The sequence below is a fragment of the Podarcis pityusensis genome (genome assembly GCF_964106645.2).
Source record: "Podarcis pityusensis genome assembly, chromosome: 3".
Taxonomy (NCBI): Eukaryota; Metazoa; Chordata; class Lepidosauria; order Squamata; family Lacertidae; genus Podarcis; species Podarcis pityusensis.
The window spans coordinates 58,172,266-58,199,281 of NC_138026.1; the positions used below are offsets into that span (position 1 = coordinate 58,172,266).

At 42.5% G+C, this 27,016-nt stretch overlaps 1 protein-coding gene and 1 long non-coding RNA gene across 9 annotated transcripts in view; one reads left to right on the forward strand and one right to left on the reverse strand.

Annotated features, from left to right (window-relative positions):
• Positions 1 to 17,256, forward strand: part of LAMA2 (laminin subunit alpha 2) — a 380,508-nt gene extending 363,252 nt beyond the window's left edge. For 5 of the 7 annotated variants that reach the window (XM_080999463.1, XM_080999466.1, XM_080999467.1 and 2 more), the window contains 8 exons: positions 2,470 to 2,529; positions 5,127 to 5,239; positions 6,354 to 6,543; positions 7,870 to 8,025; positions 9,377 to 9,530; positions 10,457 to 10,587; positions 13,119 to 13,341; positions 16,855 to 17,256. In XM_080999463.1, the coding sequence (XP_080855589.1) occupies positions 2,470 to 2,529; positions 5,127 to 5,239; positions 6,354 to 6,543; positions 7,870 to 8,025; positions 9,377 to 9,530; positions 10,457 to 10,587; positions 13,119 to 13,341; positions 16,855 to 17,012 (1,185 nt within the window). In that variant the 3' untranslated portion in view covers positions 17,013 to 17,256. The remainder of the gene's footprint in view (positions 1 to 2,469; positions 2,530 to 5,126; positions 5,240 to 6,353; positions 6,544 to 7,869; positions 8,026 to 9,376; positions 9,531 to 10,456; positions 10,588 to 13,118; positions 13,342 to 16,854) is intronic. The other 2 variants (XM_080999465.1, XM_080999469.1) reach the window with 1 other exon arrangement.
• The window catches only part of LOC308473927, an 80,482-nt gene extending 55,082 nt beyond the window's left edge, over positions 1 to 25,400 (reverse strand). For both annotated transcript variants that reach the window (XR_013984411.1, XR_013984412.1), the window contains exon 1: positions 24,787 to 25,400. This is a non-coding gene — a long non-coding RNA (uncharacterized lncRNA). The remainder of the gene's footprint in view (positions 1 to 24,786) is intronic.
• Positions 25,401 to 27,016: the final 1,616 nt, after the last annotated feature.

Consider the following 27,016-nt stretch of genomic DNA (forward strand, 5'->3'; position numbering starts at 1 on the left):
CCTTCGTCCTTAACCGTTGGCCATCCTGGCTGGGCCTGATAAGAATTCAACACATCTGGAGGGCCACAGATTCTCCATTCCTGATTTAATTGGGTAGATTAAGCTCTAATCTTAATCTAAGAGGCTACCGTAAGTAATAACACATTATATGTAGGGCCACCTCCAAAGACAGTTCGGAAACTTCAGCTGGTGCAGAATTTGGCAGATAGGCAGCTCACTGAAGCAAGACGGTCTGAGCATATAACTCCAATCCTGGCCCAGCTACACTGGACTGGCTGCCAGTTAGTTTCCAGGTCCAATTCAAAGTGCTATAAAGCCTTTAAACAGCTCAAGAACACAATGCCTCAAAGACTGCCGATCCAGACCCTGCAATCATCATCTGAGGCCCTTCTTTGTGTGCCTACTCCACAAGAGGTCCAGAGGGTGGCAACACAAGAATGAGCTTTTTCTGTGGTATGCTCTCCCCAGGGAGACTCACCTGGCGCCCTCATTACATATCTTTAGGCACCAGGTGAAAACATTTCTCTATAACCAGGCTTCAAGCTGAATAACAGTCTATGGCCTTTTAAATGTGGTAGGGTGGTTTTTGGTTTGTTTTCGTTTTAATATATATTTTGTGCTTTCATTTTGTATTTTTATGTTGTGAACTGCCCTGCGATCTTCAGATGAAGGGCGGTATACTAATAAATAATAATAATAGATTTTGCTAGTCCAGTGACATAATTATTTTATACAATATGAGAAGTTCTGTATTCATATACCAGTCAAACTGGAATATGAGTGCATGCTTTGTATATAGACCAAGATTTATTTCCTGCTATCCTTTGGAGTAGATAATACTCTGCTTGATGAACCAAATGATAGTATTTTCGTCTGTCTTCTAAACAGTTTACTATTTTAGTGGAATGATGCCATTAAGAAGGTAATGGTTTTATATATGCTGAAAAGCTGACATAGCTAAGATTTCTGACAATTTCTGCCGCAATGTCCAAGCAAGGAAGATGAATACTTCAGTATGTTGAGGTGATATCAATTGTCCCTTGAAATATCATTTTCAGGTAAAAAATAATGGATCCTACTTTATTCAGAATGCCTAATATTCTTAAGTAGTGCATATATTCCAAAAGGCCTTTACTATGGAAATAACAAAATGTGTATTTGTTTTGAAAGTAGCACAAGAGACACTTGGTGTTGTGCAATAAGCACAGATACCATTTTAAAATGTGTTACTATTGAAATGGTTATTAGGTGACTTTAAATATGAGGGAATGTTCACACTTCTCAATGCTTTATTAGACCAATGTAATTTCATTTTATATTCATCAGCCTGACGATTATATCTTTAGTGTTGAGTCATCGGAGCAGTGAATGTCTTAGATACTTCTGATATATTTCATAATGTACTGGTTACAAGCTTAGCCTTTTTAACTTCATTCTACATAGATGGCTTTCAGAGCAACTGTAATCCCTGGTCAGTTCCACTGGGAATAGCAGCCTGAGAGAGGGCTTTCTCTGTGGTTGCTCCTAAATTATGGCACTCTCCCTCTCCACAGAAGTACCATATTTACTCAAGTCTAATGCACCATCGAATCTAATGCGCACCTCAGGTTTCAGAACCTTGAAACCAAAAAAAGTGTTTACTGGTGAATGTAAATGTCCCCTCAAATCTAATGTGCACCTTAATTTTCTCAACATAATTTGGCCAAAAGAAGGTGAGCATTAGATGTGAGTAAATACGACATGTTTAGCATCTTTATTGTATAGTTTTCCCCATATGCTCTTTACCTTGGCCTTGGACAGTTAAGCTGCTTTTGGGGGTGGGGGGTTGCAACCCACCTCTTTTGCTGACCTGACATTCCATTGTTCCATTTTGGAATGTTTTTATGTTTGTTTGTTTTTAAAAATGTGATTTTTATCAGTTTTTAAATGTATTTATAGTGAAGGGTGGGTGATAAAGCTAGCTAGCTAGCTAATTAATTAATTAATTCCATGATGCTGGAGTGATCGTGGTGTGCTTCTGACAGGAGAGGTGAAGGGCCCTATGTGGAGCACAAAATGGTGGAAAATTATTATCTCCCACCCTCCAACCTTCTGCTCCAGGCGGCAGCAGGAGGCAGGGCTGCACATGCCACAGAAAACCCACCACTCTGGGCCCCCAAATTGGCCAATTTTGTTTGCTCCTGGAAAGGATTTCAGCTGCTGGAGTTTATTTGCTGTTGCTTTGTCCTGTATTTATGTTGCAGGTTTAATGCAGGCATAAACAAAGCTTAATTTGTATTTTGAATATGGATAGTCTTCATTTCTGAGGAAGAAGATTTTAAAAATAATAAACTAATAACTTGAGGTTGGGCGTTCTGGATATTAGAATCCTACAGTAGCTCTCTTTCTGCTGCAAACACTATAGTGTGTGTGTAGCGAGACAACTTCAGTGATTGCTGCTTCTGCCTCATGTTATTTACTGCTTCTTAGGACTTGCTTGCTGCTGAAGTGAAGAGCGCCAACATTTCAGCTGACTTTGGCACTGTGACGGTATCTCCCAGTGTTTTTCCCAATTTCCCCCACCCTGGTTTTATTTAACACTGCTAGATGCTGCAGTGCTGTTTCACAGTGATTTTATCTTCTTGCTTTGCTACTAAATGGCTTTTTCTCTTGCCACCCACCCGCCCGCCGTAGTGCAGCTTTGCAGACGAATGTGTGAGACAGTCAGACAGCAGTCTTCCCATTTGCTCAAACTGCTCTACTGAAGGTATCAATTTCCTGTCTCACAGGAAATGTCACATCAATAAGATTTCAGCTAAAAGAATTAATTAAAAGGTTCATTCTTGAAGCTGTTCTTCGGCGTACATGGTTGTAAAGTTTCAGTCTTTTCAAAAAGCTATACATTCCCATTCCAGTAACATTTCTAATAAACATGAATGCTTTCATCTTCTCCCTCTGGACGTTTTTGGTCCATTGTAGTATTTAATATAATTTGGGTTTCACTATGCATCTTTCCTGGTCCATGCCAATCAAATGGTGGAGGGCCCGTATATGCTGTTATCTGTACACCTCATTTCAAGTTGCAACTGACAGAAAAAAATATACGCAACTCTGTTAAAATAGATGTGGACCTGAATGTGCAGGAGCGTGAGATTTCCCTTTGCCAATGGTCAGTTGCTGAAGGACTAGCCTCACACATTCGCAACAGGGCTCTTCCAGACGTCCTCCTGGCTTGACTTTCTGGTTCATAGCAGGACATGCAGCAAAAAAGTACCTCAAAAGAAAAAAATCTTCCCTTTGTGGGGGTCTAGGTGAACCTGGTTGTTCGGGACATAACAGCCTGCATAGATATTGCTGGTTCATCTGGAGCAGCTGCAGAAACCATAACTGGCACTCTGAACGTGCAGATTTTCAGTGACCAACACTTTCATTCAGAACATCAATTTATCTGAAAGCACTATGTCTGGAAGTGCCCTTAACATCTTTGTGCTCTTTCTCTTTGTGCCCCTTCTCTTTTGAAGATAATGTTTATCCCCCACAAAACCCCATTTGAAAGCCGATACCCAGATCATTGTGATTGGTTGCATGTTGCTGAAGCATAGAAGAAAGGAGATTCCTCTTTAAAGTGTAAATGTCTTGTTTCCTAATGTATAATTGATGATGTTTTGAAAATGTTTTATGGACAGAACTCCACACATTGCAGGCTAATCTCCACTGAATTAGAATAAAAGCAGACGAAAGTGGTTACCCGGGGCTATTAAACAAAATGTTTTGGAATATGTATATTTGGACCTATTTTTGCCCTGAAACATTTTTCTCTTGTGAATTGCTTGTGTCAGCCTATTCATTTATCCTCTTCATAGCATATCCACTAGAAGCAGAAAACATATAATATGGCATTCATGTTCATGTGGTTCCTTAGTACATGGCACTGATTTACTTACGTCTGTAGCTAGAGTGTCAAATGTAAAAAGAAGAGTTTTCACATAAAATTTAAGAGAGGGAATTCCAAAGTCTTCAGCACGCTTCTGCATAAGTTGCCAGAACCCGCAGGGGAACTCAGGTCCTCCTCCTCACCTCAGGTTTCCCACGGGAATCTGGCTGGCCATAGTGAAAACAGGTAAAGGTAAAAAGGTAAAGGACCCCTGGATGGTTAAGTCCAGTCAAAGGCGACTCTGGGGTTGTGGCGCTCATCTCGCTTTCAGGCCAAGGAAGTTGGCGTTTGTCCACAGACAGCTTTCCGGGTCATGTGGCCAGCATGACTAAACCGCTTCTGGCGCAACGGAACACCATGACAGAAACCAGAGCACACAGAAACGCCACTTATCTTCCCGCCACAGCGGTACCTATTTATCCACTTGCGCAGGCATGCTTTCGAACTGCTAGGTTGGCAGGAGCTGGAACAGAGCAACAGGAGCTCACTCCGTTGCGGGGATTCGAACCGCTGACCTTCGGTTCGAAGCCAGTGTGGTGTAGTGGTTAAGAGCGGTGGACTCATAATCTGGGGAACCAGGTTCGCGTCCGCTTCTCCACATGCAGCTGCTGGGTGACCTTAGGCTAGTCACACTTCTCTGAAGTCTCTCAGCCCCACTCACCTCACAGAGTGTTTGTTGTGGGGGAGGAAGGGAAAAGAGAACGTTAGCTGCTTTGAGACTCCTTCGGGTAGTGATAAAGCGGGATATAAAATCCAAACTCTTCTCTTCTTTTTCCGATCGGCAAGCCCAAGAGGCTCAGTGGTTTAGACCACAGTGCCACCCGCGTCCCTAGTGAAAACAGGATGATGGACTAGATGGGCTGATCCAGCAGGGCTTGTCTTATGTGCTTATGGCATAAAAAGCTGAGTTTGCTTCAGTCACCTAACCTAAGATGATGTTTTACCTGGTATGCCCCCAAAAGCAGATGTAGAATTGGGTCTGGTGCATAGATGCAGCACTACTTACTTCAGCTTTAAAGCAAAAAGGCAAGCACAGGATGCATCTCCTATGTTGTTCAAAGTGAATTCTGATGTTTACAAAACTGAGATACTGGCATGATCCACTCGTCATACAAAATGTGACCTGCTTTCCTTAAGAGTGTGTGGGAAGGGCTCCATGCTAAACTAATAGAGCACAATGAATAAGAGATGATGGCGGTGTTTTGTTTTGCAGGAACACTGCGCTGCTGATGTGGAGCCAATTACCTTGGAAGGCGGCAAGCAATTTGGCCTCTCAAGGAACAGTCATATTGCAGTTGCATTTGATGACACCAAAGTTAAGAATAAGTATGTTCCATACTTTTGAGATGATATGGTGGTGAAACTCATTGTGGTAGAGTAGTGTGGGATGAGTAATGCTGGGCATGCTTTTAGGCAGGACAGCCACAATTGAAGGAGCTGTACAAGTTTCTCTTCATTTCATGCTGCACAAAATGACCGTTTGAAATGTTCTTGTTCTTCTAAAATTCAGCTCAACGTTAGATGCTACACTTAGCAAGAATTCCATGTTAGACTTGAAGCTCCTTTCCTAAATCAGTGTAGCTCTTTAATATGTGTCTCATTCCTGAAAAAGCCCAACAGAGCAAAAATAATAATAAAGCAAAAGTGCCAAGGAGACAGAATTAATTGGTCTATATTTAGCAAGTCACAGACAAGAACATTTCTGTGTTGCTGGAAGTCACTAATTTCCTAGAATTATTTAAACTGCAATCTATGGGCACTTAAAGCTGCAGTCCTATAGACACTTAATCCTATGGGACTAAGAATCATTAAAATCAACGGGAATTGTTTCTGGGGAGATATACATAGGATTACACTATTAAGAATCTTTTTTACAGTAAATATTTTGAAGTATGAATTTACACATTTACATATAAACTGATATTTAGAACATCAGTTTCAGTTTCAATTATGTATATAGAAGGCAGCCTCAGAGCCTTCCATGAGTTTTTTTAATGTTCTTTGGATGCTAATTATTGTTTGAATTCATCTATTTTATGTTTTTCATTTAAGGGTCTGGACCCAGACTTGCTTTTGGATGATGGAATGGCTAACCCCATTCTACTCAGAACTCACACCTATCCAGTTCAGTAAACTGAAAACCTGTTTGCTCTTAAAATGATCTATTGGCCTTTTGTGGGCAGAGGGACAAGTTTTTATCCCTTATTTTTCTGCACCACATAAAGATGATATTGTTCTAGCTCTAAATCAAGTCTATGCAGTAAGTGCATCAGTACTGTATCCATACACCTTGGCAAGTTCAGAAATAGGAAATGGGTATCTTAGTTTTATTTGTCTTATAAATAATGTTGCCTTTAGCGATGTTAGTTTTATGACGAAGAGTGAAAGATAAAGCACATTAATGCTTCTCGACTTTGTGGTCTTTTTTCCAAATGTATAGACTTACCATTGAATTTGAAATCCGAACTGAGGCTGAAAATGGGTTGCTCTTCTATATGGCTCGGATCAATCATGCTGATTTTGCCACCGTTCAAATAAAGAATGGCTTTCCATACTTCAGTTATGACCTGGGCCATGGGAACACCAGCACAATGATTCCTGAGAAAATCAATGATGGCCAGTGGCACAAGGTATGAAGCAATGATGGTCAGCACCTATAGAATTAGGTTATGTGTGGAACGGGGAGAGGAATCCCAAATGAGGAAGCATTGTAGAAGGAATAGATTGGATCGAATCTTAGCTGTCCATAAATGGAATGACTTCTTCTGACATTTTTGACCCATTGAAGGGGTGGATCCCATTGGCAGAAGTGGATAGTATTGCCCCCCCCCCCACCAGTCCAACCCACTCTCTGGAGCAGATTCCTGGACGTTGCTTGGGACTATAGGGAAAGGTGGGATTGGCAGGAAGCTGTCACCAGTTTGAGCAAAGTCTGGATCCAAATCAAGCAAGGCAGCAAAACAAGAGACACATGAATATTCTCATAGGGTTTATTCAAACACAAATGTCATGTGTATTGCAAATGTTGCTATTCACCAGAAGTCCTAGTTGTTAGCTTCTGATTGGCTTCTGTTGAAAGCAGAATGCTCAGCCAGTTTCGCCCCTGCCTGCTTGCTTGCTTGCTCGCTTGAATTAATGTGTTTTCTAAAAGAGCAAACAGTACTATTCCACACCATCACTAATGTTTCATGGAACATAAGACTATCAATAGCTATTAGCCACTGCCAGAGGGAGGGTGCCTCTGAATACCACAAGTCAGGAGAATGTTGTCATAAAAACTCTGTGGTTATTATGATTGCTTATGCAATGTCTTACGAATACATGCCATTTTCCTAAGCACCTCAGTCCTCAGAATATAACAGTGCAATCCTAAGCGTGTTTGTCAAAAGCAGACACCAATAGACCTTACTTCTGTGTAGGATTTCAGTCTAAGGGTGCAGAACTATAGTCACCTCAAAGCAAATCCCAGGGAATATTGTGGAACTTATTTCTGAATAAACATGCATAGGATTGCACTGCACACAGTAGCGGACATTGTGGTGAGGCTCGCCACTCATCCAACCTCCCATAAGTTGTGTTGAGGGAGACTGGCAAGGTGGCAATGGCAAGATTCCTTGATCCAAACACACCACGTCAACCTCCCTGCTGCCTCCGCCACTCTCTTCCTGTAAGCTGTGGCAAAGAGACCAACCAGCAGTCAAGTGGCACATCGCCACCACGCCATCTGCTACTGATAGCACGCAATCCTATTAAGTGAAAGGAAGGTAACTTAGCATTCGTTAAAAATGAGGGATGTTGCATCACGAACCAAATCATATGCATGTTAACTCAAAAGTAAATTCCATTGTGTTCAATGGGTCTTGCTCTCAAGCAGTATGAATAGGATTGCAACCTAGATATAGTGGTGGTGGCGGTGGCGGCAACAGCGATGTACTAAACTACTATCTTTTTTCCAGATAAAAATATTCCGAACCAAGCAAGAAGGTGTCCTTTTAGTTGATGGTGCTACAAACAGGACCAGAAGCCCAAAGAAAGCTGACATTTTGGATGTAGTGGGGACGCTGTATGTTGGAGGATTGCCAGTTAATTATACAACTAAAAGGATTGGTCCCGTAAGTAAAGACTTTTTGTGTTTTTAAAAAAATCCTAACTCATTGTTAGTTGTGTGTTCTGTGACACCACTGTCAGGCACATGGTGTAGCCACGTTGAACAAAAGACAAGGATGAGCATTTTGCTTCTGGTGTCCTTTAAAAGAGGCTGAGTAACTTATTCCTTTTCCAGCAATGCCCATCTGCAGGGGCTAGCAATGCTGGCATGGGGAACATCATTCAGGTGGTCCAAGCTGTTTCTCTGGTCCAAGGTGCTACCAGAGTGGTATGCATCCATCCACGAGGAAGCAGGTCCCAAGGTGTTCCAGTAATGCCTGAGCTGAGTCCTGTAGCTGATGCCATGGTGGGGCAGTGGCACAGGTGGGAACACCAGATTGATTCTGCCATTGCAGACCCCATACCCCCTTCTATCTCCAAGGAAGAAGCAGCAGCAGGTGGTCAGGTGAGTGTTCCAGCCCCACCAATCGCTGCTGGCATCTACCCAGGAAACATGAACAAGAGTTTCTGAGAAAAGAATCTCTACACTGCCAGTTCAAGGCCTTCGTGTCACAGGGAACTTGGTAGTAATGTGGCTGTGCTGGCCTCTCCTCCCACTATCAAAACACATTTCACAGTGGGTTGTATGCTGGGCCAGTGAGTGAACTCCTTAAATTACAACCTAGCCTTCACACCAATATTCCACATGTATCTTTTTTATTAAAAAAATAATCAGCAAATGTATACTGTATTTATATATAATACAAAAAAATCTCCTAAAAATCTAAAACACAGGATAAAAATTAGAAGTGTAATCTTTGGCTGTCTTGGAAAGGTGTCTGTTTACCTGATTGTTGAAGACAAAATAATCTATTTGCATAGGGAAAAGAATAAATCAGTAGACAGATTTATCATTGAACAGTAGAGGTTACATGGCTGCATTCTTGTCCAAGAGATGTACAAATGCTAGCAATAGTAATCTCAAAGCACACTTTTGTTATGTGGAAAATATGTTCTACCCAGGAAAAATATTACATTTTATATTCCTAATGTAATTTGGCAAGCTATTATACTACACATTTTCTGTCACCTTTGCTTAAGCTTAGAAAACTGTGACCCACATTTTGTGTAATCTAAACCTTAGAATATCCTCTAAGCAACGTGATTCTGCAGAAAATTAAAGGATATTGCCCCATTAATGCCTGGTTTTTTTGTATAGGAATCCTGTAATCAGTCTTGTTCATTTCAGCAAACCAAGAACAATGAATTAAAAATGCTAGCTACTCACCAATGCCATATCTCTGACTTTTTCAGTTGTGGGATGAAAGCATTTTAGATAGCTGTGCATATACTAACACCTTTTTCACCCTTACTCAGGTTGTCTATAGCATTGATGGATGCATGCGAAATTTCCAAATGACAGAGTCTCCTGTCGACCTGGATAATCCTACCTCCAGCTACAATGTCGGAAAGTGCTTTGCCAATCCACAGAAAGGAACATACTTTTCAGGAACAGGGTTTGCCAAAACAGGTAACGTTATGTGAGGTTTTATTCCAAAATGGAGCACCAGGGGATTGTTACAATTGTTCTTCAGAAATCATGGTTGGGCCCTCCTAAGAAGACAGTTGCCTAGGGAGGTATTAATATATCGGAGCATAAAGGCTGAGAAGTGAAGAAGCAAAATGAAAGAAATATAGATTTTTATGATGGCCCACAGGGATTGCTACCTGTGCAAGGCTTGTTGAAATGTACTTTGTTCAACAGCAGTAATATCAGGTCTTGCAAAGGATTGTGGCTATGATTAAATTTACAAAAGTTCTTTTAAATGACACTCTTGTTATTCTTTCATTCATTAAAAGAACTTGTGCAGTTATAACTATAAACCCCACAACAATTCTAAAACATTGATATTACCTGTTTAAATAATCTTATTTTATTTTATCAAAGAACATGACTTGGATTCTAACTTTCCTCCCTTGAGTGCAGCAGAATTCACATTCATGGAACAAGGCTTCCCCCTGCCCTCCCCTTTAGCTTCTGCACTCCCCAAATTGCATTGAACTCTTATAAGAACAGAAATGTTCCTATGGTGACAGGCTTATTCAGGTGTTAACTTCACCCCCAGAGGCATTCAAGACAGACTGATACCAACAGATTGTCTCTCAAGACAGATGGATACCAACATTTCATGTCCTCATCCTTTGTCTTCTACCTTGCTCGGATAGTATAGCCCACTGAGGCCCTCAAGCCCAGGCTGAAAGCCAGTCTTCCATTGCTGGCAAATTAACCATTTGTTGAAGGAAAGGGCTTAGGAGTTCAGTGTACCTGTGCCCCATGTATTTTCTGTTACTGTGGCAACAACATTATTACAAGTCTTGTGTGATGTGGAAAAAAACATTACTGGTGTTATTTCCAAGCCTCTGAACTTGACATAGCCTTTCTTCCTCACTTCTCAGTTGGAGCATATAAAGTAGGATTGGATTTGCGAGTGGAGTTTGAGTTCCGCACAACTCGGACAAACGGCGTCCTCTTGGGGATCAGCAGCCAAAAAATGGATGGGCTTGGCATTGAGTTGGTAGATGAAAATGTGAGTATGGAGCTATGAGAATTGTTTCAGACAATCTTCTGTTTATCAACCACTTCATGTAAACCAGCTTTACCTAACCTGCTGACTTCTAGATTTTCTGGACTCCAACTCCGGTCAGCCCTAGCCAGCATGGCAAATAGGCATGGGCAGGAGTGACTGAGGTGGTGAGCTGGTGCTGCGTACCTAGCTTCACTGCAGTGGAGTGCTGATGCTTACTGGGACGGGTGAGGCAGTGGGAGGGTGGGAGCACCAGATTGATATTATGTGGCTCATCAGTCAAGCCAATCTCCCCTCCACCTCATCCTGCTCCGCCCAGTAAACAGCAGCCCCTGTGCTGCTGGAAGGCCAGGTGCACAGCACCACACCTCCTCCTTTGCAGCTCCTGGTCAAGGATATGAGAGGAGTTGTAGTCTAGAGCACCTGGAGCTCGACAACAAGATTTTTGCCTTTATACCAGTACTAGAGCTAGGCAAAATCAATATACCACCCAAAACCGGTTTGAAGTCTGTATCATGGTGTTTCATCATTTTTGACCTGGCTATGCAAAAAAATCACGGTGTTTAGCTAAAAACCAGGTATCACCAAGGCACTCTGTACTTCTTTTTTTTAAGAATAATTTTTTATTAACCGACCAATCACATCAAATCAAACCAAATTACATAAATTCCAAATTACACAGCCGAATTTTAAATTTTTGTTGGGGGTACCCATATTTCAAGTTCTGAAGGGGATCCAATCAACTTCTTGCTTTTTGCTGCTGTTTTAATGTCCACAAATCTAACCTTATGATGTTCACAGTACTATTCAGTCCTTTCTTATTGTTTTTCCACATCTCTTGTTGTTATTTTCATATATTTTTCCTTTCTCTTTGTGACCTCTGATAGTTTCCACAGGCTGATTAGAACAGTTTGTAATCCTGCGTGGATATTTTTTTTTTTATCCAGTAGCCATATCCAGACGTTTTCCATATAACATCACTTCCATACATCAAAACAGTCTTAGCGTCATTAATCTTCACCAATCTGCCTCCTTTCTCAAAACCTCTGAGGAGATTCACCAGGAATGCAGTCTGAAAACAAGTCCGTTCTTCCTCCTGGCTATAAATCCTTTGGCAAGATGGCGACTCCGAATTAATTGCTGCGCCATTCCAAAAGCTCTTATTGCTTCTCGATCTCCATAAAGCATACATTTGGTTAAAGTTTATCTCCACACAGACCTTAATCATCCTGCTTGGGTCAGTTCAACCGACGATTCTAATGAGGAGGGGTTCTTGTAAATCACATAGAAGGAAAGTAAAAAAGTCCCCCCCCCCCATTCAGTCCCGTTGTCAACATACCCAGCCTTTGGTGTATCTTCATCGTAAAATATTCCTGTTTCTCCAACCCGTCGTCTTCTTTCGCAGAGGTCACTTAAATTAGCAGACTTCACTCCCCTTCTTCACTTGAAATATGTGCATTTGCTTCTTTTGTAATTAATTATTCCAAATTGCTGCAGCTAGTGCGCGATCAGAGACAGCGTCCAGGAGAGCCGAGGTCCACACGGGGGCATTCTGCCTAGGGCCCTCACCCCCTTCTTTCGAATTAGGGGGTGATTTATGGGCACAGCAGGCAAGGGCAGTGTTCCCCATTTCCTTGGGACAACAAGGGAGGCTGCCTACTCCCATAACAGCCTCTTAATTACCCCGTGTGGGTCGGAGAGATGGTATTGTCGGCCATCTTCCAATGCGCCCCCTAGTGGCCCCCGGCACTCTGTACTTCTTGTTAAGTATAAGAAGGGTTTCATTTGGCATTTTGAGGTCTTTGCAGGTCAACTGAAGCCGCCCAATAGGGTGTTTACATATGGGTGTCTCTCTGACTTGCAGGGCAAAGCCTGGCTACTCTGTCCCACTTTCACATTTAGAATATCACTTTAGCACCTTACCAGGTTTGCAGGAATAGGATAACCAGATCCCTCATGATGAAATTTCTGTTTGCCTTTCCAAACCTTATCACGGTTCTTCTAAAAGAAATTCTGCATAGAAACTATTGTGTGCCACACATTGCAGTACAGTTAACAGAGAAACCCTTTGCAAGTTGGTCAAGTTCTCACAAACGCTTGGATCATCAAATCCTCTGCTGAAACAGTATTTTGCGTCTATTACCCATTTTAGTTTGGCAGCAGTAAATTGACAAACATTATGCCCATAATTTTGAGCTTTCCTGCCAAGATGGGTTCTAAAGCTGCAAATTAATTTCAAGTGGATCTTTGAGTACAGCACAAATTCATCCATTTATGTTGATTAAGTATTTAAACACTGTTTTAGCTGAAGAGGATAACCAAGCCACTACTGCCTTTAATGGGTTAGGATCTGCACCATAAACATGACATATAACAGTCTCTGCTTTAAACCTTGTATATCAACCTCATAGCTTTAAGGCAGATCCCATCTGACAGCATAGCAGCCAGCCTTGCAATTAGCAGATTACATTTTGTTTTGCTTTGTTTCTAGAGCTAATTGGTTTTCCTAATTGTTTCTGTAATTTGCTTGCCAGGTGATGTTCCATGTCGATAATGGCGCAGGTCGATTCTCTGCCATCTATGAACCTGCTGTTCCAGGTAGCTTGTGTAATGGAAAGTGGCACAGGATTATAGCACACAAGATGAAGCACCGTTTAATTCTGACAGTAGATGGCCACAACGTAGAAGGGATCAGTCCGAATGCAGCTTCCAGTTCAGCAGAGACTAATGATCCTGTCTTCGTTGGAGGATATCCTGGTGAGTACAAACTCAACATCCAGTGATCGTCAAATAGGGTTTGTTTTTTCAATGTGTTTCATCCCTGATGGATGACCGCAGCAAAGAGCAGGACAGGGAGAGTGACCTGGCTCCTGATCTCTCATGCTTTTGATACTGCATTCACCATGGTATCCTCCTGAACTGCCTCTGTGGAATGGGAAATGGGACACTATCACAGTGGTTCTAATCCTACCTTCAAGGCAGAGTCCAGGACATAGCCTTGGGAGGGTGCCTTTCAGCCCCCTACACTATTTCCAGCGCTATGTAATATGTATAGGAAGCAGTCATTAGGAGTTTCAGGGTGAGATGATATCAGTATGCTGATGACATTCAGCTCTATTTCTCCAGGACATCTGAGCGTGGAGAGATTGTGCAGTCCCTGGGCTATTGCTGGGATGCAGAGGTGAAATGGATGGTGAAAAGGAAGCTGAGCTTGAATCTTGAGTAGCTCAATTGCCTACTCCAGATGGAGTAGCATTCCCCCCCCCCCCAACTGAGCAGGTTCGTAGTTTGGAGGTGCTTCTGGGTCCAGCTGTGTCAATGGAGACTCAGCTACTGCAAGTGCCTTTTATGCATTGTGACCAGCTCAACAGCTACAGCCACTTGAGGGTCAGGAAAGCCTTCCCACAGTGGTTCATCCACTGCTACTGCAATGCACTCTATGGAGGGCTTCCATGGCACTTGATCTTTTTTGGGTGCCTGCTAAAAACATTCCTGTTTAGGCCCGCTTACCCAGATGCTTAGGAATTTGAAGTCATTTTAATCTGTTTTAGTGTTTTAACTTTTTGTATATTTTAAAGTAAGGTCGTAAATATCTGTTGATTTTATTGTTTTACGTTTTTGGAAACCTGTTGAGGGTGGTGGTGTTTTAAACAATCAAGCAGTCTATGCATATTAAGAAAAATAAATAATATAAAATCAGTGGAACTATCTTGTCTGGATCCCATGCTTCATGAGGGGGGAAAAACCAATCTGAAAAACAAACCTGATGGTGAAATGGGTAGTCCAGCCAGTTTGAGGTGAATCAAAACTATCCTGAACCACCAAATGTTTGGCATGTACACAGTTTCCTGTATGTGTAACAAGACCAGTTGGGATAGGAAACCTGTGACCTTCCTGATGTTGCTGGACTAAGATACCTAGCAGCCCAAGCCAGCAGTGGCAACAGTCGTAAATCAGGACCAATATCTGGAGGGCTACAAGTTCCCCACCTGTATCTGATTTATTTCATTTATAACCTAAATCAAAAAGCTCCAATTACGCTTCTTTATACTCTATTATTTTCTATTTTTTGTCATCAATAGCCATGTTGGAATAGGCTCAGGCTTGGGTGATATTCCAGAGAAAGGGACTTGAAAAGTTGTGGGGGCAGACACACGGATTGGGCAATGTCAGCTTTTCAACATCACAGTGTATCACCAGCCGATCATGATGATCTGGCATTGTGATGATGTTGAAACGGAGGGAGGACAAAGCTACATTGGCCCTGGTCCCACGAGGAGCTGAACTGGTTTCACCCCAGTGCCTCGTGGGGCTGGGATCAATGCAGCTTTGTCATCCCACCAGGCGCAAGGGCGTCTCTCCACCCCTGGAGGGAACAAGCTATGGAGAGTGGCTCCCTCAAAGTCCAGCCTGCCTGAGCAGACACCTTGCATCTGACCACCCCAGAGGAAATATGCAGCCCACCATCTCAGGCAAAGGCAGCCAAGCACATGGAGTCTGTTAAGTTTCATTCACATGGGCAGGGGAGGGCAGCAATCCACCTGCCCTGTCCTGTGGCTCACATGGGGGGGGGCTGCCTCCCTCAACACTGTTAGACTTCTCGGTTGAGGAGCAGGCAGCTGAGCCCCCACCTTGCATAAGGTGGAGGTACAGTACGGTCTCTGCTAGACTTCTCCACTGAGGGGCAGGAAGCTGCGCACCCCTCAATGGAGAAGTTTGAACACGATGCTTGTTCCTCCCTCCATTGTATGATGGCCAGAGTGGGACACTCCTTAGTCCCTCTGCCACCAGTGCCCAGCTGCAGCTTGTTTCTCCTTTGGCACACTGCGCGCTGGTGGCAAAGGGATTCAGGAGCAGTGGTGGTTTCAACTGCAATACCCCACTGGGTGAAGCAGCCATTGCACTCTGGCCCGCATACCAGTCCTGGGAGATGTATTAAAACATCACGCAGGCCTATACCTAACACCACAGAAGCTGGTGCTTCTATACAGTCATACCCCTTGGGTTAAAGTAGCTTCAGGTTGAGCGTTTTCAGGTTGCATTCCACAGCGACCTGGAAGTAACGAAACGGGTTACTTCCGGGTTTCACCGCACGCGCACATGCGCAGACTCTCAAAATGATGTCATGCGCAGAAGCGGTGAATCGCGACCCGCACACACGCAGACACGGGTTGCGTTCTGCTCAGGATGCGAACGGGGCCCCGGAATGGATCCCGTTCGCATCCAGAGGTACCACTGTACCCAGGAATCTCATCTAAATGCTGGCAAGTCAGCACATACCTGCACATGTGGTGGGAATGCCCCAAAGTTCAATCCTTCTGAGTATCAGTGCTGCAGGAAATTTCCAAAATAACAAAACGGGTAATAGACACTACTCTAGAACTAGCCTTATTAAATATTTTCCAGGACATCCACACACACATGACAAGGAACTCATAAGTTACTTACTCACAGCAGCTAGAAATCCAGAGTACAAACCTAGACTTTGGAAGGGACCTATCAGGAGTGAACATAGACCACTGGTACCAAAATGTATGGGAAACTACCTTACCAAAGAAGTTTACCAACAAACTTAAACTAAGCACAGGGACAAGCAAAGGAGGACACCTTCGCCCTAGTATGGTTCCCCTTTATCACATACACAGCACAACATACAAATCAATATGGCTAGCCTGACCCAACAACCTACCCTTCCATTCAATCAATCAACCAACCTCAGAACCCTCTAATCTCTCGCATTATCAATATAAATACATAAACAAAGGACCTACCCACGTGATGCTGACACAAATCCCTACACTAACACTGGGCAATAGAACGAAAGAACACTACCACCCCATCTCTTTCCCCCAACTACAAGATGTCTATGACAAAAGTGTCTTCCAGTCCCGCTAAATGTAAACTGAAAAAGACCATGAATTTAAAGTGGAGACAATAGATGTGCTTTTCCCTGTTTATCTGTTAGTTTTTATTTAAAAAAACAAGAACAATTGTAGTGTGACTTGACAAAGTTTGTCTTTTGTAAGGTATGCATTATCAATTAAATATCTGGCATGTAGCCTAAGCCATCTCCCGTCCTGGTCCCTTAGCAGAAGTATCTGCTGGATCAGAAATCCTTCCATGAGCATAAGGGCTTAATTGGATTCCACCTGCAGCTCACATTGCTTTCTACTCATAAATGCTGCACAGAAAATGAAATATGAAGGAAATGTTTATTTTTAGAAGAGAGATCTGAATAATTACCTTCTTTTTTTCTGTCTTCCCTCACAGATGGACTGAACCAGTTTGGCCTGACCACTAACATCCGTTTCAAAGGATGCATTAGATCCATGAAGCTCACCAAAGGAACTGCTAAGCCTCTTGAGATTAACTTCAGCAAAGCCTTGGAGATAAAGGGAGTTCAGCCTCTATCTTGCCCTACAAATTAACAGGACATCATCCGACTCTGATATGAGCCTGACCACTTAAAACCAAAAAAAGTGCCTCAGATTTTTAAAGAATCCTATATATATCTATACACATTACCTTCATAATAAAAAGGCCCTTTTGCAAATATTTTGACTTCAGCCTGTTACATAGTCAAAATGGTGCTATTTCAGGGTGTGCTTCTAAAACAAAACGTTAGATGAAGAACATTTTCCCCTTGGAATGAATAAAGTTGCAAGCTATTCATGTGTGATGTGTCAGTCTTTTCCCTGAGTTTGAAGTGAAATCTTTTTAGTATCGTTTTGAGGAATGGAATTGTATTAACAGAGACCCACAGCCTTCAAGTACAAAATGGAGATATGGTTCAATTTGTATGGGTATGTTGAGATAAAGATAGCCAGTTTTATGTACCCCACCTTCTAGTGTTGGTTGCCAGTGGTAATGGGTAATGTAATTTCCCCTTGGGGGTGTTTTCTCTGGGGATGACTATCTGGACCTTTGGCCTCACTTCCACTTTTCCTTTCCACTCTGTGGCTGGAACAGGCCCGGCAGAACAATTTTATGTTTTAGCTTAGGATGGTTTGGGCTGTTATGGTAAAGTGGTAAAACAGATGAGCAAATAACAGGATCACTGGCTTCCTTCAAGGCATTTGTCATCCACATCAGGTTCTGGTGGGAGAAACAAAGACTTCATCGAAGGGCAGTGAGATTCACAGGCCTGATCAAGATTTAATTGGAATAGAGAAACCACTTTAATATTCCTTGTGCTGTCATTACTTTTTGTACTTTGTAATAACAAACATTATAGGTGCTTCTGGTCTGAAACCTGTAGTCTCATGGTCAGTATGCCCCTACAGTGAGATGCACTGGCGCATGCCAGCATCTGGCGCTCATGCATGTCTCTGCAGGGGAAAGTGTGCTCCCTTTCTGTATTTGGTTGTAAGTCACTTTGTTGCCCTGGGCAAGATAAAGCAACTAAGAAGTTTAATAAAGTTCACAGGAAGTGGAGAAAGTGTATTGTGAAGAGGGTTTGGGCATCTTCTACAATTACATATGGAGAAGCCCAATGTGTTAGGCTTGTTTGTCTGGATGTAGGGTTGTCAAAACTAAGTCCACCATCACTGTGTCAGATTAATGAAAAAAACTCAACAGTAAAGCTATCAGGACATTTTAAGAAAACAGTATTGTTTCCCTGATTCTGAATGTTTTCCATGCACTCTGCTAGTGTTTTCTATACTCTGTGTAATGCACTCTTTCCATGATATGCAGGACTCAAAGTTTTCTTTTGCATGTCTGGTAGGGAGGGAGTTATGGGGATGACACTGTTCACTGCCTAAGGAATTTGTGCAATGTTGCTACAAAGAACATGTTGGATTGAAATCCTAATATATCATTTGAACAGCTTTGTAATGTTCTGTGCTTTTTAAAAAATATATAGCTGCTCTTTGGTACTCATGGTGCTGTAAGACATTAACACATTCCACATTCCACACATGGCATACTCATTTTCCTTTGCCAGATTACTTTATAGCATTAGAAAAATCAGCAGGTGAACCAATAATGAGTGACATTTGCATAAGTCATTAAACGCATCAAACATTGTATTCCATACATGCATATTTTAAATGGACAGTGGGAAAAGATGCAATGCAAAAGTTAAAACTAATATATTCCTTTGGAGCAGAACAGCAAAATAAAGTAGATTAAAATGCCACCCACTTTCTTTGTACTAAACAGTCCCTCAACCCACCAGGCTTCCAGAAGAATCCTACTCTTGGGTAGCAACACATTGCCTGCCTTCCAGGCTTATAATGCTTTTCCTTATGCTGAGTTTACCTTAAACTAAAAACCTTCCAGATAGGCTACCTGCAGATACAGATTTTCCTTGCTAATCACTGGCTCTGCCCAGTGGGCCACATGAAGCCTCTCAAAACAAGAAATGTGCCAAACTGCTCATCTGCAATGAAGGTTTCACTACCCTGACAGCAAATAGCCTGGGGCTCAGCTAAGTTTCCTAGTTGTCCCTATAATCCCACAAACAAACAGAAATATAAAAATGTGCATTCTCATACAAGTATGATATACATTCCCCTGCCAGTAAAATATGCAAGGGTCTGTACAAATAAGAACCAAAGACTCAGTCTAGGACAGCAAAGTCCAAATCATTCACATGTGTGTAGCCCAGCACAATAAGGAACTATGTATGCCAACAACTTCTACCTGCATGGTTTCCACATCTGATCCAAGAGTAGAACATGCAGAAGTTTAAAATCCACCAGGAGCTGGATTCAGCTTTTTCTCCTCCACCAAGCAGCTGGTTCATGGAATCTTAACCTTTTTAAAAACACTGAAGCCCTTTCCCCAGCCCAATCTGGAAATGCCAGTGATCTAATCTGAACAAGCATGTGTTCTGTTAGAGCACCATAGTAGCTCAGTGATAGAAGGATCTGTGGACGTACATAAAGAAGGCACCAGGCCAGGTTTAACAGCCAGCATCTTCTTGCCGGAAGCCCCAGAAAGTCATAGTCAATACCACAGCCAATATTGAGCTAGATGGATCAATAGTCTGACTCACCCTAGAGCAGATTCATCTGCTCCCAAATGGAATCTATGCACACACAGTTAGATTGGGTCATCCCTCTGAGATTGGCTTCAGAAGTACAAAGAAATTGTGCAGTGCCATTTTTTTACATTATTTCTATAGAATTCTTTTCTTGTGTGAACTTCACAGCATATTTTTTTTTTAGTATTAGAATCCCCACCACCACCATCTCTTTCTTTCTCATCAAAGTTAGTTTGAACACAAATTAAATTGATCATTTCAGTTTGTCTTGTCTTAATTAAGAGCATCTCTCTAATAATGAAAGCAAATACTGGGTCTCAAGCGGTCTCACTTTCTCAGTGTTGCAAATTAATTATACTGAATAACATGCTGTCTTCCTTTTCTTCTTAAATTAATATAGTGAGTTTCTTTGCTTCTGGCTGTCATTGCTAATAAGCGCAGCCGAGGCGAGCATGCCCTGGGCTTTTCAAATCTTGTTTTTGAGTTAAATTTAGATGAAATTCTCAGCCTCAATTTGATCTTTGTGTCGCCACACACCCCAACAATGGCTTTTGCATTCCAGCAATTGTTAATTGAGTTTGCTGATATCGACCAACACAGCAGAGGTGCTGTTTTCATGCTGCAGCCTAGGATGGCTCCCAGTCAAACTCAAACCTGCATAGAGTCATAAATGGTGTTTCTATGACTTGCTGTTAGGCCATTCTCACATCAGACTAATTAACCAGGTGGTCAAAAATTTACACTGGATTTCACATTTCATGAAACTGCTAATAGATGATAGATAGATAGATAGATAGATAGATAGATAGACAGACAGACAGACAGATGATAGAGAGAGAGTGTGTGTGTTATGGGGCACAGCCCCCAAGGTCTTTTTTGGTAGCCCTCAGCAACATTTGACACCCCTCCCTTGCAGCCCTTGTGCTGCTTTCCCACAGCTGTGTAAGCAAGCTGCTGGGCTTTGGGAAGGAGGCATGAGGGCTCTGACAGGTCCTAAGATCCTCCTTCCTCCTTCCCAAGGCCTAGTTAGCGCTTTCTCAGCTTTGGAAAGGAAGTAGGAGGGCAGCCTTCCCAAAGCCCAGCACCTTACTTAACATCAAATTTTGGCCTTGCTCTACCCACACCCCCAGCATGCATGCAACAAGGCAGTGTGAGGACCATAGCTTCCTTGTCAAAGTTGTCTTGTGGCACACTTGGTATGAAAAGTCGGACTGCCCTGGTATAGAGGGTTTCCGGGGGGGGGGGGGTTAGTCAGGGTGTTTTCCGAAACTGTGGCTCTGTATAGATGAAGGTAGACTCTCTAAGAGGAAACCAAACCAATCAGTTCCAATGATGACGACGATACACCTATCTAAATGGGTTAAGATTATGGCCTTAGCTGGCCAGTTAAGTATGTAGTTCCATTTACATTAAAGACAGGTTGCCTTGATGCCATAGGCGGAGGGGAATCCCCTAACCTAGTTCAAAGCAACATCACCATGTAAGGTAAAAGAGCGACAGCCAGAGTTTTGTGGGAGAGTTCTGGCGATTGCTGGCAGCTGGAGGGTTTCAGAGGTGGGGCACACACTATTAGAAGGGGGGAGCAGTCCAGCTTGGGCATGGTTAGTGGAGCGAAAGAGGGAAGGAAAGAACAAAAGAAAGAAGGCTATTGAAAGGTGCATCTCCCCCCCCCCCCAATGCAATGTTTTAAACTGCAGTAACTTTCCTTGCTGCGCTACTCAGCAACAGACCTAATTTTAACCCGTGGCTGCCATCACATCCAGTTCAGCTTTCCTCAGATTTCTCAAATGTATAAAATCTGTCACTCCTTGTTTTAATGACATATGAACAAACAGAAAGTACTCCAGACCATCTTGCACATTGGCCGTGTTAACTTTTCCCCACAATGACCTGCAAGGCAGCTTGTCATTTCATGGAAGCACTCTCCCTGTTACACTTACTGAGCTTAGTATTTTTTCCTTGGAACAACAACACAAAACCCACAGAACTTCCCATTACCTCTGAAACTTTGTCTATTGTAGCACTTCTGAGCTAGTTGAGATAATGAGCAAAGGGAATTGCAACTTTAAGGACTATTTACTTAAACACTACTGGAAATTGAGCTGCAGAAACTATCGGCTTAGCTTCGGAAGAAGCAATTGCTGCTGCTTCAGTTCTTTTGAACAGCTGTTAACATTTAGCACCAGCCTGTTCTAATGAGCACAATTCAGAATTGGAAGAGACCCTGGGGTTCATCTAGTCTAACCCCGTGCCATGCGGCGATTCTGCCCACAGCTGTCCCTGGGTGGCCTTGAATCACTAATCTTCCGGCTAACACACTGACCCACTGCGTCACAGGATGGCTCTGGAAGCAACTTCGGGGCCCAGGTCCAGTTGCATGCCTCAGGCCTTTCTAACCAGTCCCTGGGTCTCTCCCTGGGGCACCCCCTTCCCCATGCCACATCCCTCCCCAGCATGACCCCATGCCTTCGCAAGTACATTTTCCTGACTGGCATGTGCCCCTGAACTGTGAGGGAGGGAGTGTAGAGCCCTCAGACTTTTGCATGGCTGGAACGCACCTACTCTAATACTACAAGAGTCACATTCACTGCTGTTACCTTTGGTCCTGCCTGCCACTGGCAAGCAGCTCTCAGAAGGATGCCCACAAGGGAGTGTGACCTTCCGGCAAAAAAGGGATCTCCACCACCACTGGTGTACAACAAGCATCTGCATAATGCCCCCCACACACACACAAAGTGCTAAGCAATGCACTCTGCACTCAGCTTAGTGCTCCATCTAGAAGTCCACTCCTCTTATTGGCATCAAACCTGCTCCCTGAACTACTTTTTTCAGTGATGGTGCCAGGGGCTGAACATTAAGTCTTCCACATGAGCTGTATCTACTCTACCACCAAGTTATACACCCATCTGAATAACAGATCAATTCCCTTGATAGCAACGTCAACACTTTGCTTAAAAATTGTTTTTCCTATGAGCCAAAACGGAGAAGGTGAATTAAACATCATCGGTACTTTCTCTCAAGAGCTCTAGGTTTATCTAGTATAGCTAAGAGATAACCTGAATAACAGATAACCTGCTGGCAGACCTATTGTGCAGCAAGAGCCAATAACAAGTCAGTTGCCAGACCCATAGTGGCAGCGGCAAAACAGCCTATGGTCTCCATTTTTATGTATAAAATAGGGTCTTTGAAGTACAATCTCCATAAGACATATCCCCAGCTGTCTACAAATTGTTCACGGACCAGTTCTGGATTCTGATCGATATGCAAAATCTCCTTTCTGTGCTGATCTTGCCATTGCCTGATCCAAGCAATGTCTTCTCTGCCATTTACATCTGAGCAATGTCATTTATACTAATATGCTTCATTCTGATTCAACTGAGTTCCAATTCAGTAACTTACCTAGCTGCAGAGAAATGAAATACATTTGTGCACAGAACCATTATCCAAGGACCATCAGGCAGAAGCTACATGCCTTTCCAGGTACTCATCTGTGGAGCCCACTCAAAATCAGTTGCTGGCCTGAGGCCGAGCCGGAGCTCATCTGAGGGCAGCACAGTGGGATCAAGTAGCTTTGTCAAGCAGAGCAACCAAATCTCATTTTCTACTCTAATGGAATGGAACTAGAGCAGAATTATACATTTAAATATCCTTGTCAGTACTTAGGCTAACTGAGCCATGGCCAGTCTTAAAGCACTCTGCCTCACTGTCACTTCCTGCTTATGTAGGAGGCCATAAAACATCTGAAACACTTGTACCAGCACATGCTTTATGACAGCTCTGCTCGCTGCCTGGCTTATTGCTTGCAGAGGCTCATTGATTCACCATGCTGGAATGATTGCTTTTAAAACAAATACCTATTCACCTGACAAGGAAATATTAAACCGGCTTTGATAAGCGAGCTCCGTAATGCCTAGTCCCATTGAAAGCAGCAGATTTGCTATAGATTTTAACAAGAATTCAGACTGAACAGCTTAATTGTACGATTCATATAATTTCGCTTAAGCATCTTATTTTCAACTGTAAGGATAATGACACCGAGAAACAGTCACTGTGGGAATTAGTGCTTCCTCTCAATGAGGGTGCGTGGCATTTAAGAGCATTCAAGTGTCTCAGGCCTGTTGGCAGAATATTAAAAGCCTTTAATGTGTTATAAAACAGAACTAAGGACTAATAAAGAATATAAAGGTAGTCTCTTTACACTGTAGTGGAATTATTAATAAAGGTATCCTCCAACAATATAGTGGAATTACTGGTGATGAACATGACCTGAAGTAGACTCAGAGGGTATTTCCACACTGTCGCTGTTTCTGAGTGGGATTCAGTCAGATACCAGCAAATTCAGGCAATTAAAGCCAAATGCACAACAAACCTGCATCCCCAAAAGATTTAACCTTTTGCTAGAATGAAACGTGAGGGGGAAATGCACTGAAAAGCATGCGGTAACATTTGCTTTGATACAAGGGCACCTAGCTTCTCCACAAACAAATCAGAGTGGATGCTCATTAACAGCCAACATCATCTAATCTTGCTGCAAACAAACCAGGATGAACGCTCAAAACACAGTTGTACCTTGGAAGTCAAACAGTTTAGTTCCCGAACGTTTTGGCTCCCAAATGTAGCAAACCTAGAAGTGACTATTCCGGTTTGCGAACTGTTTTTGGAAGCCGAATGTCCAACGGGGCTTCCACAGTTTCCGATTGGCTGCAGGAGCTTCTTGCAGCCCCTCAGAAGCTACGCTTTGGTTTTTGAATGTTTTGGAAGTCAAACGGTCTTCCAAAACAGATTCCGTTCGACTTCCAAGGTACGACTGTATATTAACTTTACTTGGTCCACTTCCTGTAATGTTCCCCAAAATTTACAGAGGCTCAGCTTTTATTGTAATACTAAGCCAGCATGAGAGGTGAGCCAGCAAACTGCTGACCCATCACTCCCCAGACGTGATCACATTCATAAAATTTTAAACTCAGCTTGTTTTTTATGTTGAAATCTTGGAAGCCAAGTTTGGGGCAAGTACTCTCTTGTGAAAGAACCCCAGCGGAGATTTAACATCACAAAATATGCAGCAAAGGAAAGCATGGAAATATAGGTTGTGAAACCTTTAAAATGTGCCCTTCCCGTGAGCCCCAAAGTGTTCCCTTTTGAAAGATCTCTCCAAGCTAGCCCACTTCCCTAGCATAGCACACATTAAGAAAGTAACAAAATTGTTTACTTACATAACTCTTCAAAGGTCAGATTTCTGTGCTTTTTCCATGCAGCAGTCACAAAAGATGCCCAAACAATTAAAAATGTTGCTTAGTTACAAAACAAACTATTGGTACAGAAAACAATTTCAGGCTCCATTCAGGACTGAAACAAGAGGGGCTAGTTAAAGCCCTGTGCTGGTTGGAGCAATCAGCTCAGAGCTCCTTACATACTGAATTTCACATGGACAAAGGCTTGGTTACCCATTTCCTCTTGTGGTGAGAGGAAGTGACACAGACAGGACAGCTTCTTCTATGGATTTAACCCTTTCGTGCACTAATTGGACTCAAGAATGCTAGGTTGGTTACCCTACAGCTTATTCATGGGAGATATCAAACAATAACAAGTCATTTAATAAAGAACAAGAGTAGTTTTACTAACATAACAAACCTGACTTCCCTCTAATTCCCAGCCTTTTACCTATGGTCTCCCTCTCTTACTCTTGTCTTTCTCAACTGATTCTCTGCACCTGTCACTCTCTGACTCCACACACCTGGCAGTCAATCATTCTTCTGTTACAACCACCTCCTGGTGCATACTCTTTGGGAGAAAGCAGAACCACCATCTCCCAAACAACAGAGATGGTCCCAAGTAATACCATAGGAACTAGTCAACAATACTGAAAGCTGCTGAGAAGTCTTAAGAAAATAAATAATGGTGCAAACCCACAACCTACCCACCCCCATCTTCTCCTGATGCAAGCAAGCTAGCCAGCAAATCCTAGGATGTTCCTGTTCTGGAACCCAGCTGGAAGTTAGCTGGATTCAGATCCATAAAGTTAACTTAATCCAAGAGCATCTGAATGTTCCAGCTAACTGTCTGCCACTCAGATGTTGAAAGACTCAGACTACAGTTGGCAACAATATTATTTTGTTTGTTTTTCCACCTGTCATTTAAATACTTAAGGCATTTTCCTGCCTGTGGCTGTTAACGTGCTTTTGGCTCAAGTGGTTTGTAATGTAAATGTAAAAAACCCACCTTGGCTGGGATATTTACTCAGGTTTACTAAATGCTCCTTTTCTAAATGAACAACACGCAAACATTGACATAAATAGCACACACAAGGCTCAAAAGTGATTTAAACCTCACTTATGAAAATGCTCTTTTATGTAAAGAGAAAAGAAGCTGTAAAGCTATTATAACAACTGTGGCTCACACCTGATACGGAAAAGATAAATGAGCACTATTAAAGCCTTATTAGGCAACTAATTTGTGGAACAACTGGGAACGATTACAATGCAGCGACAAAATTAATGCTTAGTCTTTACAAAATGCTTTTCATCTTCAAAGCACTTCTTCCATACTAATTAATTCACTCCAAGTACCAACATAGACACACAGAGAGACACCGTTTTAAGTCCAATAATTTCACTTAGGCTTATCTGGACAATTTTGCTTCGGCTATATTTGGCTTTCAACATTTCTGCTGACACTGATCCTGTTTGGAAAAGGAAATGGAGTCTGAATCCTAAACACACTTTCCTGGGCCAAAATTCTATTGAACTCAATAAAGCTGACTTCAAGTACACACACGTAATATTGCCCTTTTGTCCACAAACTACATCCCCAAAGAGCTATTTGTGACATGATCCCATACACTGATCACTCTCAGTGGACTAGGAGGAAGCTTTCTAACCATTGCTGCAAAACAATGGATTTGATAACCAACAGGGCATAGACAATCCATTTTTTGTTATTCTGGAGTAAAGCTCCATGTGCTTAGGAAGTATCCTGGCAATACTATGAGTTATTATTACTTTATTGAATTGTATTCATTGTTTTGCTGGGTAGGTGACAAGTTGTTTATTTATATGCTACTATGTTTGGTATTACAGTGATTGCAATTTTTGTTGTTGTTTGTTAATGCCATTGTGATTATTGTGAGCTGCCTTGATAATAAAGGCTGTAGACTAACAACATCTGAAGGGCAACACATTGCCTGCCCCTGCTCACTTCAGTACACTTCTGCCTATTGCTCTGTGACCTTAGCTGGAAAACAGCAACAAAATGGAACATCTGCTAGTTTTATTGGTGACCACATTTATATCCACCATGCATTAGTGAATAGGCCTTTATGGCAGGGGTGGGTGACCCTCTAAATGTTGCTGGACGCTAAGTCCCATCAGTCAAACCAGCACGGCCTCTGGTCAGGGGTGGTGGGAGTTAACAATGCCATAATATTTGGAGGGTTACATGTCCCCC